Below are 16,863 nucleotides of genomic sequence, written 5' to 3'. Positions count from 1 at the left end.
AATAATGTGAACGAAACCGATGTCACCTATATATAGCCGGGTCCACACACGGACGCACGTTATTAGTACTAAACGCGTTTTCATAATTTGTCGGGTGCACGCGACTCCGACAAAACCGAATTTTATATAATAAAATAGGTAGTCTCTATACGTTGCAGGTCGCTATAAATAATATTATTATAGATGTACGCTTTTTTGTTTTCGGGATAAAAAAAAAAAAAAAACTAAAAAAATCCCCTTCGCCGATCGCCACCGCCGCCCAACAACTGCACCGCCGCCACAACCCCGCCGCCTGCTACACCCGTCCACGGGCGCAACACGTTCCCGTCGTCGTCGTCGTCGTCGTCGCCGTCGTCTCGTGTGATCGTCATCGCCGCCGGCGAAACCAACTCGCCAGCCGCTGAAGAACATTTTAATAATAAACATTATTATCATCTCTATACACGCGCATAATATTACTATTATATATTCTATATTATACAGCAAACGGCACTCGTTTGGTCTCTTCTCCTTCGCGTCTTCTTCTCCTTATTCCCTTCGTCTCGCACAATCCTTCTCTGTATCCTCCGTCTTCTCACTTTTACAGCGACTCCGTCTGCTTCTCTCGCTATAAATCTCTCTCTCTCTCTTCTCTTACTCCCTCTCACTCGCTCGTAGCCCCGTCGTCGCGCGTACTCACAATAATATTAATATAATATTATATAGATTCAACTGCACTCTGGGCAGCGTCTTTCGGTTGGGGAGGGGGCGGACGGCCGTGGCCTCAGCATCCGAAGGTGTGTGTGCGCGCGCCGCGCGCGTGTTCGTGTTCACCGTCGTCGTCCGGGCGTAGTCACTGGGGGCGCGCTCGCGCACAGTACTCAGCCGGCGGACGGGCGGCCGACGCAGAGTGGCTATGGACACCGCGAACGGGGTAGTGGCCGGTGCTGATGCCGTCACCGTCACGCTGTCTCTGCTGCTGTTCGTCGTGCTCCTGATGCTGGCGGCCGCATCGGCGTGCGGCCGCGGGCCATGGACCGCGCGCCGTCGATGGGCCACAGCCACAGACGCCGCCCGCACCGCCGTGCTAGACGGTCCGACGGCGTACCCGGTCATCGGGGCGCTGCACGTAATGGACGGACACAGGGACAATCCGTTCCGCCGGTTCACGGAGCTGGCCCATCGGTACGGACCCGTCTACGCCATGAACATGGGATCGATGCCGTGCGTGATCGTCAACGATTACCCGTCCATAAAGGAGGTGCTCATCACCAACGGTTCCAAGTTTGGCGGGCGGCCCGACTTTTCCCGGTATAATGCGCTGTTCGCTGGAGACCGCAACAACTGTGAGTATCTATGTATATATATATATATATATATATATATATATATATACACACACATTATAACACATATCGGTGAATTATAAGAGTTAAGTATAAGTGCGGTCGCTCTACAGTTTATAGATTTTCTAAATTTTACGGTTAAGGATATATATTAGATATACATATTTTAAATTGGAATTTAAGTGTTACTTGTTACTACGATAGTATAAAAGTCGTTAATGATTTTTGACTTATTCGTATGTTTTTGAGTCACGCGTGGTTTTTGACGCGGTTTCAAACACGCGTTTGAGTGTATGCAGATGTGTATAACTCACTGGTAACCAATTGATAATGCATATTATGTTCAATCAAACTATTTCAAAGAAAGTTAAAGTAAAATCAAACAAAATGAAAATTAATGAAAATATTATTTAATTCATCTTGAAATAAAATATATATATATATATATATATATATATAATACGTACAATTATATAATTATTATTATAGTATAATAATAATATAAAAATATATTAATATTATTTATTTTAGTCGTTTTATTTTTATTGTTTTTAGACAAATTTTCGCGGTGTGCTCTAGAATATAATTATAATATAATATAATGTATTGATGAGCATATTATTCTCGAAAACAATTTTATGGGCGAGAATTTCCCGAAACGAAATTATTATTATAACTAATACAAATTATTTATTTTAATAATATTGAAAATGACAAAGAATTAGCACTTTTAAACAAAATATGTGTACTTACTTATTTTTAATAATATTGTTCAACAAAATAAAATTTTCAATTTTTGTACTATAATAAAACTGAATAATCTTTATGCGTATTCATTTCATTTGAACATCGATGGTCATTTTAACACGATGAATGCATGATAGTTTTATATTATGACGTAAGTTTTCTTATTTAGTTATTTTTTCAATGTATTGTCAATTTTTTTTCATATTAAAGAATGATTCTACAAAAATTTGAATTTGTATATAATAGGTGTGTGTACACGTGGATTATTATTTCATCTAGTTAGTACTAAAATAACGACAATACTTTGACCTGATGTTTAACATTTGTTTTAATAAGTAACATAGGAACGGTTTTAAAACCGTTCTATAAGCACTAAGGAGGTACCTATTTTAAAACTGCGAGTTGTTGCCGGTTAGAATAGTCTTTTTAAATTTTTCTATTCATTATCGTATTTGTAAGGTAAAACAATAACACATTATATGTACAATGTAAATCGCTGTATTATTACACAGCAATATGTTATACAATGCCACGAACGAAATGAGTATAAATATCCAAAACCCGGAATCTGTGATCTAGTTAAATTTTGTCTTATGCGCCTACCGCAATAGAAAATCTAGTGTTTCATTATTATTATTATTAAATCCTATTCAAATTGAAATTGATTCAATGACAGACATTCATATTTATTATTCGTCTCTTTGTTGAAACTGTTTATGTATGTAATATGTGTATCCCACTCATCGCTGCGTAAAAGTAAACATTATGAATTATGAAATATTTGTTTTTTACGGTTATATAATACTTTAAAAAAAATTCCAACACATCAATATTTATAATTAATAATAACAATAATTAGTTTACTAAAATATTTTATGGTTTATTAATAAGTATATAATTATGAATCAACTAAATACATTATTGTAAGTGTTTTTAAATAGATACTAAATTGACGTAAATATGCTCGATATGCAATTTATTACTTTCATTATGTAGGTATGGGTGCCAATTTAATTGCTAATCAAATTACAGGTTAAACGTCAAAATAAGGATGATTTATCATGCTATATTATTTTCTTTACATGAAATTTAACACTATTTGGAAGTTTAACTGGGTTCAAACAATTTTAAATAGAGGGCAATACACTGTATTGAATATCAGTTATTAAGTTATTGAACTTTGCACTCAGGTGTATTTTGGTATACGAAATATTAATGTTGTACCTACATATTAAATAGGTGTATTTAAGCCACTTGTTTTTTCTCATCAGATAATTTTTGCTAATATTAAGCTGTCCCATTTATTTTTTTCCGAACCAAATAAAATCATAGAATATTAATATTAGTAATAGTTTCATTTTCGTTGTATAAAGATACTTCCCAATATTATTTATCGTAATACATACATTATAATTGCAGCTAATTACAATATGTAACATCTCTGTAAGAATTAAAGCTGCATTTCCTATACGTACAAACTACGAGTACATACGGTACACTATAATATTTTTCCAATAAAGTTCGACATTTATTGCGGATTTTGCATTTTTTTTCTAATGAATATTGGCAAATAGAAGCCAAAAACCTAGAGACCAAATTACCCCTCTAAAAATCACCCACCAATCTTCGTTTATACTAAATTATAAACAATTTTAATTCAAATAAGACACGTTATAAGAACATTATCAATGTATACATTTTTTATTAAAACATAAAAAATTACTTTAAAACCATTTTCGTATTTATTAGTTTATTGTAATATTTTTTCACGATGACGTCTATTGGTGATTATAGGTATCAAAAGTTTTAAAATTAACTATTTTTAATATGTATATAATTTAAGTTAATTATACTAAGGCGTACGATGTTTATGAAATTAAGAGTAACTTTTTTATAATATTTTATTATCTCTAATTAATTATCTCAAGTATAATTAGGTAACATTTTAACATATTTGTAATGATTAATTAGTATAATGACTAACGAGCATTATCATTTCAATAGTATACATAATATATATATATATTATAACTACTCATAAATAGAAATACATTTTAAAATTTGTTACTTAGATAATGTCAACGTCTCGATTAAAGGGACCCAATTGATGATAACTGGTAGAAACCTAACGAGAAAATCGCATTTTCACCACTGAATTTAGTTGGTAAAAAAGATTCCAAAAATCAATAATAATATTATTTAGTAGTTGTATTCACTATTGTAACATTAAGGGATTTGAGTATAGGCAAAAATGATACATTGAAGACGTAAAATATTACTAACGTCAATACATGACATGTGTTATGTTTATAAGGTATAATAAAAACTAAAATTATTTTTCTGTTTACAATTATAATATACGAGTAATCAAAAAAAAATTTATTCACCTTTATTTTATACAAGATTTTTTTAACCTAAACATTTTCATAAGATAAAACAATAAGTTGTTCATTTCTTATTATTACAGTTGCTTAACTAAACAGGGAAATCAAAAATTATGTTTCAAGGATTTTCATCAGACATCACTAATGTTTTGGTGATGGCATACAAATTATTGTTTATTGTTTGATTCAGCTCTTATAGTCCTTTCCCTTTTTTGGTCCATGGTCTATATTAGACTTTATCTTAAATATAATGAAGTTTTATATATTATATATAAATATTATTAATTTAAACAAAATCTCTTATTTAGTCTTGAAAAACTAAGGAATAACTATCTAATTTTAAATAATTAATTAATTTTAAATTAACTGAGAAAAATAATTACTCAATAGTTAAATTTAATGGCCATAAAAATGTCTCTTAAAAGTAATCATAATATGTCACTATGCAATTTCAGTAATTAGTTAAAATCGGGCATTATATATAACACTGTTATCATCATATTATAAGTAGTAATCTTTAAATGTATATACAATTTTGGGTACATTGTTCACGTATAAAATCTAATACTCATTACTCACTATAACAATCAGCGCAGCAATAATATTACGTATTATACGCTAACAGTATCGATCAAGTATACCGCATAACTGCATTCTATAATATTAAATGTAGAGGTAGATATCCCATATAATACGTATGTCACTAGCTGTATACTATACTGTATTATCTGCTTGTAAATAAGGTTTAAATATTTATATTTGTGGAATTTTTAAAAACTATACCAAAATGAACACACAGATACATAACAATACCAAAACACAAATCATATTTATAAAGATCTTATTACTGTTAATAATATTTGTATTTATTTATCTACCTGGAAAAACAATATTAATCTATAAATAAAATTTATATAATGCTCAAAAGCATACTATGAAGAAATTTTTGTTATTACAGTATCAGACTTCATTATTTTAAAACAACGATATTTTCTACCTATATATTATAAGTTGTGTAGGTACTTTAGGCATTCAAAAAATAATGTTAAATAATCAATACATTTATTTTGTATTTCAATTTGTAACAATGAAGAATTTTTTTAATTTTATTATTTTAAAAATATATTCGTTACAGTATACCTATTGTTAATTGAATAAAAATTTCTTAAACGTGATCGTAAAATTAGGAAGTATAATAGTGCATTTAAATGAACCATGTACTTATAATTCAAATATAAATGTAAATGGCCGTACATGTAAATAATATAATAATATAAAATGATTGATGGTGATTTCGGGTATAAATTTTATATCAATAATAATCGTTTTACAACATCGATGTATAATAATACAGTGCATAGAATCAGATCAACTATTCAGGGTGGATTTCTTTTGGATGAATGATCCAAAATAATATATCATTTAGACGAATTTACACGGACCCCTAATTTATCCAATACATCGTTTGGGCGATCTTATAATATAAATATATTATATTTATGAAATGTATGCAAACTAGTACGTTTTCTTTCCCATTTTTAGAGACTTAGGACACTCGGTTAACTCTAACGTTAAGGGTTAGGTTGGTTTGAATCATTGAATGGAACGATAATTTTTTTGTGTTTGAGAGTCACCTTTCTTTTATATTTCCAACTCGAGCAGTATTGAAACCACTAACCTAAAATTATAAATGAATAATTATTCAACTATAAATTAAAGTAAAAACTAGATTTGTGTCGAAATTCAAATTTATATTAAATCTAGATATAGGTAGGTAATTTATTTAAGGGCTAAGGCAATCGGACTAATATCGATATGTTTTTGTTTTGCTTTTCTTCAGCCCTGGCGCTATGCGATTGGTCATGGCTTCAAGAAACCAGGAGGAAAATAGCTCGAATGTACTGTTCTCCGAAAGTGTGTTCGTCTAACTACGGTCTGTTGGACTCCATTGCGTCCGATGAGCTGGACATATTCTTGGAATCGTTGGCCACAGTCACCGGTCGCGGTCCGGAGCGCGAGGTACAGGTGAAGCAACCTTTGCTGATGGCCTGCGCCAACATGTTCATTCGATTCATGTGTTCAACGCAATTCGACTATAGTGATCCTAAGTTCCAAACCATGGTCAGGACGTTTGACGAAATATTCTGGGACATCAACCAAGGTTACGCGGTGGACTTCTTACCGTGGCTGAAGCCATTCTACGCAGGCCACATGCGAAAGCTGACCGCGTGGTCGACGCACATTAGACGGTGTATTATGGACACAGTCGTGTCGAAGAGGAGCAGTTACGTGAAGTCTATGGCCGCTGCGATAGATGGCGGTGGCTATGACGACGACGACGACAATCAGGAACCGACAGACTTCACCGACGCTCTGCTCATGAGCCTGCGAAAGGATCCCAGACTTAAAATGGACCACGTGCTGTTCGAACTTGAAGACTTCATCGGTGGTCATTCGGCCGTCGGCAACATGGTCATGCTCGCCTTATCCATGGTGGCCACCAGACCACACGTGGCCCAAGCGATCCGAGAAGAAGCCGAACGAGTCACCGGCGGCCAACGTTTAGTCCGTCTCTACGACAAGCCGGACATGCCGTTCACCGAGGCCACTCTGTTCGAAACTCTACGGTTCATTTCGTCGCCCATCGTTCCTCACGTAGCAACAGAAGACACTACGATCAAAGGTGAGATAGACTCGTGGTTTCGCCGAAATTAATACATAGGTACTAATGGAAAAATCCAAAAACTGCACATTAATTTTTAATCAACAGATCAGATCTGTATATTTTGAACGTCGAAAACTTTTATTGAGTTTCATGAAAAATTTGAAAAAAGCACTAAATTTTATTTTAATTTGTGATATTCTTACTATTCAAAAATAACTAATATCAATAAACACGACAAATGCTTTTTATATTTAAAAAAAATGCATACTTACATTATTAAGATCTTAAAATAAATAATAATTTAATAATCTTAGAATAAATCTTGATGCCACATGCGATCGTAGTTATATACGGATATAATATAACTATATAATATACATGTTTACAATATGTAATTTTTCAATATAACAGAAGTATACCTACCTATATTTATATTTCTTTTTACGTTTGTGTCCATTAGGTTTCAAAATACCAAAAGGCACGTGCATTATACTTAATAATTATGAAATCAACACCAGCCCGACGTTATGGGTCGACCCGGACGTGTTCGATCCCAATCGTTTCATACACCGCAAGTCTGGCGAAAAGCCGTGCATCCGGAAACCAGAATACTTTCTGCCTTTCGGCACCGGCAAAAGGACGTGTATTGGACAGCAATTGGTTTCCGGGTTTGGGTTCGTACTGCTCGCCGGCATACTGCAGAGATACGAGGTAAAGGCCACTGCTCAATTGGCAATACCCGAGGCACGTCTTGCTCTACCGCCCGATACGTACCCATTAATACTGAAACCACTCGACGGATCTCCATAGATCGGATGTTGAATATAAGTATCAAATTGTTATGCAATCACGTTGACATCAGACTAACGCGACAATCATTATTGTCGTTGTATATTAAATTAGATAACTATTGTACATATCCATAAACACATATATAATAATCTTATATTTCATATATACTAGGTATCGAATCACAAGACTGTTTGATTTACAATTAATTCGTATGTTAGAACATAACAATATTTTAACTACGTCGATATTTGATTTAATATGGTATTGATAGGTATATACATATATATTTTTTTTATAGACTGAAACACTATTTAAGACAAATTTAGTATCAGTCCAAAAAATGTTTGTAGCTATATAGTATATAAGATATATAATTATTGTAAGTATTTAATATAAAATACAATTTACAACAAATTTCAATTTGAACATAAATTTTTTCTGCCAAATTGTATTATTTTTATATATAACATAGATATTTGTTGAATTTCGATTTATATTTATATTATCTGTATTTTTTTTAATTGCTTAACGCATTTAGTTATTTTATATTTAAGAATTTAAGATTGTATTTTCCGTGAAGTAAAATCATGCTGTACAAATTAAGACAAAAAAATATTATCAATAACAGTTAATACTATAATAGTTTTATTTAATAAATTCCCAATTTAGTCTAGCGTATATTATAAAATTTCAAAAATATTATAAAACTATATATTACTTCAGTAATATGAATACATATCAGGGCCGTATTTAGGAATTTTGCTCCCCCTGGCACAAAACTAATGGAACCCGTTTCAACACATTTTTTTAATATCATATTATAGTTGTGGCTAAATATTTATTTCACTGAAGCCCAGTGGCCATAAAATAAATTAATTTAAGCGATGAATGAATTAATTTTACATCGATATGTGTGTGTGTTTTTGTTGTTTGTATATACACGATAAGTAGTTAAAAAATTCAATTTTTAACCATGCGGGTGGTTATGGATACAAAATGTATTCTATTTTGTAATTTTGAGAAGCCAAAATTAAAAATTACTAGTATTTTTAAAATAATCGAAAAAAAAAACAAATAAAAAATTAAGGAAAAACAGAAAGTTTTACGTAAATCTAGTTTTTGACAAAATCGATTTTGTATTTTTGTTTTGTTTAACTGAAAAATAAATAACCAAATAGTTACATGATTATTTTTTTTAAAAAATTTCTACCAGAAAGTCAAATACATTTTTTATGACTGTTTGAAGTTTAAATTTTAACGACATTGAATACTCACCGGTATAATAATTATTTCTCCTCAAACAATTTTTGTTTTTTGTGGTAATTTAAAAACAAATTATTGTAGTCATTTAAAATTTTCACTAAATGCTTATATTAATTGGTTTATAGCATGATGGTTTTAAAAATATTTTGACACTATTTGAGCAATTTATTAAACATTGTTGTATTTAAAAATAGATTTTCATGTTTTATGTATATTATTTATTAATACTTTTTAATCCATGGAAATAATAAGTGTGACATGTGAATTTATTGTTTCCGTATATTTTTAAATCTTTAGTGCATTATTGTCGTATTATGATTTGTTAATACATTAAACTCAAACCTTGCGGTCCTGACAATTATTTTAAATAATATGTAGGTATAATATCATACTGTTTCACTTTATAAATTAGACAGTTTGTTTTTATTTTATTAAAAATAAATATTAATAATATTATGCATAACTAATGAATATATAATGACTAATGATAGTATGTTCAGTGGTTTAGTACTGACACATTATAATATTTATAATTTAATCATGATATTGAATTATGTACCTATTTTAAATAAAAACAGTATAGTTATATAAGTAAGTATAGTGCCTAAGTCATCAAATAGATGTGACTTTATTGTTTATTATAAGTTAATCATCAATGCAAGTCGCACATTAGATCGGAATGGTCCAATGACATCCATGATATCTTCTTGTATCCTCCCCACTTCCACAACCGATTGACAATAATTAACTTGGATATATAATAAATTCAATAATATTTTTATTATGTGTAATTCAGTTACTGATAACATAGAATAATAATTCTTAATGTTGCTAAAGTAATTACTGATTAGTGATTACTATAATATTATAAAACAATGTAAATGCGAGTATACACGGACTGAAAATAATAAAGTCCATGGATCAGTATTCAGCAAATCAGTTAACATCCAGAGCTCAAACACAAAGTGTCATTTCATACGCAATTTTAAAATTTCAATTTTAAATTCAAATTATATACTATTCTAACTCTTCTTTAATAAAAAATATTACATCAAAATTTCACAACAATAAACATATATATATATATGTACAATACGCTATATACACATCTTAAATCAAATACCTACCTAGTTAAACCTGGTAAGTAAATTTTATTGTTTATATTCATCCATTAATACACTATGTGTTATTCATTGTTTTAATCTTAATCATCACGATAGATATGTACATGAAAATTAGATAAATAAAATACTTTAATATTTTGAATAGATATGTATTGTATAGTTTTGGTTTTTATTTAATTAGTAAGCACAGAAAGGCTTCGGTATAAATTATATTAAGATAAATATAAATTGAAAAAAAAATCTAAACATGAAAAAAATAATTTAATTTAAATTTTTAATAAATATTCGGATAGGAATTAAATATCAGTGTAAAAAAAAAATGCAGATTTTTGATGTCAACATAATATATAACAATGATAACACGAATACTATCCAAAATAAAAATAATAATAAGTATTAATAACAATATGGCAATAAATAGAATAAATCCAATATAGCATATTTGTTTCAATTTAACATTACATTGTGCATATTCATATTTTGTTCTTTTGTTTTTAATATAATTTTTTTTTTATTTAGTAAATTAATATAAATTATATCCAAAAATAAGAACATAAATTCATATTTTATAAACAATTTTCACATTATATTTTGCTGAACTTTTTTACCGTTTACTTAAGATACTAATATATTTTCTCGTTTGGTAATTTCCAGCAACACAACAACAATCAATATAAAAACAGTGTCGCCGTTTTTCGTGTAATCCGTACGTATTAGCATATGTACCAAATAGTAGAAAATATTTAAAAATTTCACCTTTTAGTTAGGTGGTTCGTGGTTATTAATAATAAGTAAAATTTTCCTAAACAATATTATTAAATTTGGTGTTATAAGCCATTACACTATCAATAACAAAAAATACTCAACACATCTACAAAACAAAAACCTGGCTTTGCCTGTAACTCGTAAGTTAAATGTTTTACGAAAAAAAAACAAGTATTTATTCAGATATGAACTTAAATGGTCTATTTGGTCCTACTTCATACAATTATAAAAAAATAATAATTCTCAAAAATATATGTATATCATTTTTAATATTTATTTAAATTAATACGAATTCATATCTATAATTATATTGTATAAAATATTATATAATAGCTCCAATAATGTCATATATTTGGCATATTAAAATATTATAAATATTTTAATGATATAAATACTTATCAATAACAATTTCATACCACAACAACCGAATAAATAATACAATTATTTATTATAAATGACCTCTCACAATTTCAAATTGTGCAAAAATGCATAATTATAGGTAATAAGTACAAATAATGTATATTATATATTATTATTTTACATGCAAAAGATAAGAGATTTAAAAAATACCAATTCCATTCATTTCGTAAGATAATGAATTCTTTATTGTTCATACGTAAACAATTTACTGTCAATTTTCATACAGTTATTTTGACATAAAATTGTCATCGTGTTACCACGGTTTTAACTTCGGGTATTTTTCAATCGATTTAAGCATTTTACATAAATTTGATTCATCAATAAATATTATTAATTAATTTATACAATATTTCAGGCAAATATTTCAATTAAAAGTAACAGAAAATGTTTATATTATTATGACTTGCATTTTAAATTTAGTAAATAAAAATATAATTAAAATAATTATTTAATGGTAGGTATTGTTTGATATGTGTTGGCCATCGTCCACAAATTTATAAATGTATTATTTATCTACTTAATAGTTAATACAAGTAGTGTCTATCTGCATATTAAAATAATATTATACCTATCTACTTAATGTTTAAATTTGATTGTTTTAATCAGAAGAGAGAAAGAGGGAGAAACCAAAAGTATCATACATTATTAAAGTTCAGTTTTAATTATTACCTATTAACAATTAATGAATTAATATGACATATATCTATGATATGTCATACATATAATATTATTGCATAGGTCATAGATCATGCTTATTTATTAATTAACATTTGACATTTGATTACCTACTTAAAAATAATGTACATTTATTTGTAATTTCAATTTATATTAAAACACATTCAATTCTGTCAAATACAGAATGAATAATAAATAATAATAGATATGGCAAACGACCGTGTGTATGAAAACATATTATAACCTAAAAAAAATCAGTTCATATCATATCTCTCTTATTCTTTATCGTTGTTTGATTTCAAACATTATGACTTTCATACAATTATATTACTTCTGTTTGATATATTTCTTCAGAACTCTCATCTATTCTCTGCATTCCAGATGCTTTCCAATATTGACATTTGTGTAAAGATTTTAATCTGATCTAAATAGCGGGTGTCTGCCTCTAATTCTCTTTCCTTCGACTTTTTCTTGAATAATTTTCTTTTCAATACCATCTCTTCTTATAACGTGGCCAAATATTTTGAGTATTTAGCTTTGAATTGTGATGGTAATAGTATGCAGCCCTGTCTTACGCCTTGTCCTTATCCATATCATATCACAAATTATAAAAACAAAGCTATTATTATTAAAAAGAAACAATCAATAGCGTTAGATATATTCAAGGATAAAATAGATACCATTATTATTGATAAGAATGATATAAGCAGCATATTTAAAAAAACATTTTAGCACATATATCTATGTTTTATCAGTTAATAAGAATGCAATAGTCAGACATTGTGCACAATGCTCGGACACTGAGACAATACCCGATTTTAGTGGTTTAAGTGAAAATAAAACACATTGCTCGGAGATTTTGTACGATAACGGAATGCATGAAGGGTAATGTATGCTACCATGTACAAAACTACATCTTTTGTAAAATAAATATTGTATTGATTGATTAGTTACATAGTAATTGTAATTTATTTTTTTAGTTTAATAGATAATATTAAAAAGTATCTATATTTATTTATTTAAGCACGGATTGCTACTGTGGCACTTAGAGTTACACAGTTTACCTGCTGCTTTACATTTACACTTTTTTGTTTGACACTTTTGCTAAGGTTAGGTTTTTAACCAAAATTTTTATCGGACTGAGCTTGCAGGAGATCAAGTCGACCTGACAACATGAATTCATTTCTGAGGAAAAGATTGGTCGTACCACTAAATTTTTTTTTGTAGTACTCCCCCTCCTTTTTTGTTATGTTATACACATACTTAGATATAACATTATAGTTTCCTTGATAATATTTTTATACTTCAAATATATCTCATATATCATTCGATTATGCCCTCCATTTCCAATAGTTAAATGAATTTCAATTTTAATTTCAAATATTTCTTCATTATAACTTTATACCTATGATAAATGATGATATTTAGAGGGAATCTACAGCATACTGCTGTATAACATGTATCGAATGTACCTCGTCATTAAGTATTAACAATTCTACATACATTATACTGCAGTATATTTTTACATTGACGAAAATCATGTCGGACATTCCAAATTGTCCAGACATTGTTATAGAATAACCGTTCATAATAAACAATTGTTACTGATTACCCGAAACTGATGGACACTATGCACAATGCCTGACTACCTCACTTTGCCCGTAACACATCTATTGTTCAAAAAGTTATGCTTTGGTTAGATCATTATTTTAGTTTACCTATAACTCTTTTCAAGAAATCGTGAAAAATATACCTAATATTATAAATGCTGATATTATCACTTATCGAGTTATCAAAGTTTCAAACATATAAATCAACATTTTGAAAATTATATTTGGTATGTAAAGTAGGTACCGCTTAGAATCGTCTTTCAAACGCAATAAACTAATAAGTATAACAGTAATAACACTCGTCCCAGTGCCTTCAAAAATATGTACGGTGTACAGTTGCAGGGTAGAGATATACAGTTAAAAGAATTAATCAACTATCCATCATTTTCAGATACTTATAACCATGGCTTCAATGCTGTCATTTGTGCTGGAAAACGTACCCAGTAATTGGGAACAATTAAGCAACTATGATACAAGTTATATTTTATTTGATATACAAGACCTTAGTATAGAATCAAAACACGTAAAGGCAATGTTTGACTCAACGTTATTCAACATTAATAGTATTCGGAGAGTGCAAAATCCTTTTCAGTATGGTCGATTCAAGTTGCGACAAGAAATGCTGAATAATAATTCAGTGGTAAGGAAAAAGTATACATTTTTATAATAATATGTTTACTAATTTTAATTTAATTACAGACAATAATACTATAGACAATATTACTTATTAGTAATAACTAATAACAGTTAAATACACAAATATTAAAATATCTCAATAGTCAATGTTCAGAATTTTTAAACTTTTAAAATACGCGCGACTAATTTATTTAGTTTAATTAACAATTATAAAATACTAATATGGTACTTATATTCTATAATAAACAAAATTATTAGTGTAGGCACAATAGTGATTCATATCGAAAAATTAGACTTTTATATGAAAATGAAAATATAAGTACAGATTATACAGTCAAAAATCAGAATACAAATGGATTCAAACTTAACCGGGATTTCATGTAATAATCAATTTTGTAATTATCTTTATTAAATTTATATATGTCATAACTTTCTATCTCCAACACAAGCATTGCTTAAAAAATATGGATAAATCGTTGAAATTTATTTATGTAATTTTTGATTCTGATTTAAAAATTTATCTGTAATTACTATTATGAATTCTGATTTATTTTTACCGCATAAAAGTGACACACGAAAACAATAGCCGTGCAGAGCCGTAATAAACAACTATATAGTGCTACAATGTTTAGAATGCACGGTTTGGTTAGAATAGGTTTAGTACCCGTTCCCAAAAAATATATGGATAGATACTTACAAATTGCAATCATAAATCATAACTAGGGCTGTGAATTTCTGCAAAAATTGTGCATTTTATATACCGAATAAATTAAAATTTGATTATTTAAGATTTTTCAATGCACTCATTTATACCCCTGCTCGTAACTTTCTCTACTTCTCACGCAAATATATTGCGTGGCTGCATAACACACAAGCAATAACACGCAGTTCTCTATATAATCTATTAACAAGCTAATGATCGCATCCTATAAAAATAAAAACTTCTTATTTATTTATTATTACTTTCTATAAAAATTGTATTGTGCATTTAAAGTTTACCTAAACATGATTTTCGGAGTTTAAACTTAGAATAATCGATATTTGTGAAGCACAAAATTGAAAATATTCATATATTATGTATTTGTATGCATTTATTTCAAATGATATATTGAACTACTATTATGCTATATTTTTTTTTACGGACTACGGTAAAACATAGACATGGTATACACGGTAGTTTACTATACCTCTTGTTATCGTATTTTGTACCTAACAATTTTATTACAGGAGACAGTGTTTCATGTTATACACGTAAAAGACTTAGAAACAGCTTTAAAATACACGTGTGACTATAGGAGATATAAAAACAGATATGGATTTGAAACTGTAGATAAACACCCACGATTTTATTCCGATGCCCAGAACGCTGTTTTCAACCAGTCTGCATTAATGATAAACAATAGTTGCGTATTGGTTGTCAATAAAATATCTGGTGAAACTAAGACTCAAAGTGATTATTATATTCAATATGTAGTTGATTTTAAATAAACTTCAATAAATCTATTAATATTAGCTCTGCGTAACTATTAACTATACTTATATCATATCGATGTACAAATAAATATAAATATTAAAATTATATTTGCATATTTTTGAATATGCATATTAATTATTTTTACTATAAGAAAAATAGTTACTAATATACCTTTGTAGGTATAACATTATGTTGATATTATTTTAAATTATAAAAGTCATAACATAGGTACTAAATTATCATAATATATTATAAAGTATAATTTTAACTACCTATATTACTAACCTACCTATACTCAACGAACTATAATTTAACTTTAAGTATACATTTGAATCTATCTCGAAATTATTATGATTAATATAATAATATACTAATTAATAATTACTAAAAATACTATGTAAAATATTGATTGATAATAGCTAATAACTAATAATTAATAACTGTATTGATTGTTCAGATCAATGTTCATGTTAAACATTAATTGTAAAACAAAAATAACTGTATCGAATTCGATTAAATAAATATAATTATATATATTTGCATGTGTGTTCCTCAGTAACAAATATTTTAAACTGTAATGTAACAATATGTTTATTGATAAATAATATAAGTTTAATATTGAAATACAAAATTTAATATTTTTACTATTGTGGTTGTCTTTTTAAATACCTTCTCAATCAATGGCGTAGCCAAGGGGAGGGCTGAGGGGGCTGCAGCTCCCCCCCCCCGAAATATCAAAAAAATTTAAAAATTATTTTAGTTTTTAATGGTCTAAGAAAATTCCTACAAAAATTGATTAGCCCTCCCAAAAAAAAAAAATCCTGGCTACGCTACTTTTCTCAATTATTCCTATTGGATGGTGTATATCTAGTTATATTCAAATTGAAATAATTTAAAATACTACCTAGTTAAGTGGTTTTTTTTTTTTTTTTTTTAATATAAAATTAACAATATTATAGTTTGTGCGATATCAACAACGTAAT

The 16,863-nt window shown here is 28.7% G+C and overlaps 2 protein-coding genes across 4 annotated transcripts; both read left to right on the top strand.

The window, feature by feature from the left end:
• The first annotated feature begins 895 nt into the window (after positions 1-895).
• On the top strand, positions 896-8,247 carry LOC113553440 (cytochrome P450 307a1-like). Its single transcript, XM_026956770.1, has 3 exons — positions 896-1,325; positions 6,297-7,139; positions 7,582-8,247. Exons 1-3 carry the CDS (start codon positions 896-898, stop codon positions 7,929-7,931), a joined length of 1,623 nt encoding a protein of 540 aa, XP_026812571.1. The 3' UTR covers positions 7,932-8,247.
• Positions 8,248-10,133: 1,886 nt separating this feature from the next.
• LOC113554261 lies at positions 10,134-15,949 on the top strand. 3 transcript variants are annotated; one of them, XM_026958017.1, is made up of 4 exons: positions 10,134-10,316; positions 10,955-11,006; positions 14,162-14,410; positions 15,634-15,949. In XM_026958017.1, exons 3-4 carry the CDS (start codon positions 14,174-14,176, stop codon positions 15,892-15,894), a joined length of 498 nt encoding a protein of 165 aa, XP_026813818.1. In that variant the 5' UTR covers positions 10,134-10,316; positions 10,955-11,006; positions 14,162-14,173; the 3' UTR covers positions 15,895-15,949. The 3 variants fall into 3 exon arrangements, with proteins under 3 accessions (XP_026813818.1, XP_026813820.1, XP_026813821.1); XM_026958019.1 differs by lacking the exon at positions 10,955-11,006; XM_026958020.1 differs by lacking the exons at positions 10,134-10,316; positions 10,955-11,006 and adding an exon at positions 11,024-11,205.
• Positions 15,950-16,863: the final 914 nt, after the last annotated feature.

This window comes from Rhopalosiphum maidis, chromosome 2 (assembly GCF_003676215.2).
Source record: "Rhopalosiphum maidis isolate BTI-1 chromosome 2, ASM367621v3, whole genome shotgun sequence".
Lineage (NCBI taxonomy): Eukaryota > Metazoa > Arthropoda > Insecta > Hemiptera > Aphididae > Rhopalosiphum > Rhopalosiphum maidis.
This window is presented reverse-complemented; position numbering and strand designations above follow the sequence as displayed.

Excerpts from the sequence above, each read along its gene's own strand:
- LOC113553440 (XM_026956770.1), top strand. The coding sequence starts at position 896 with ATGGACACCGCGAACGGGGTAGTGGCCGGTGCTGATGCCGTCACCGTC. Across the intron at positions 1,326-6,296 it reads CGCTGGAGACCGCAACAACT|CCCTGGCGCTATGCGATTGG; the intron begins GTGAGTATCTAT and ends GCTTTTCTTCAG. Across the intron at positions 7,140-7,581 it reads AGAAGACACTACGATCAAAG|GTTTCAAAATACCAAAAGGC; the intron begins GTGAGATAGACT and ends TGTGTCCATTAG.
- LOC113554261 (XM_026958019.1), top strand. The coding sequence starts at position 14,174 with ATGGCTTCAATGCTGTCATTTGTGCTGGAAAACGTACCCAGTAATTGG. Across the intron at positions 14,411-15,633 it reads TGCTGAATAATAATTCAGTG|GAGACAGTGTTTCATGTTAT; the intron begins GTAAGGAAAAAG and ends ATTTTATTACAG.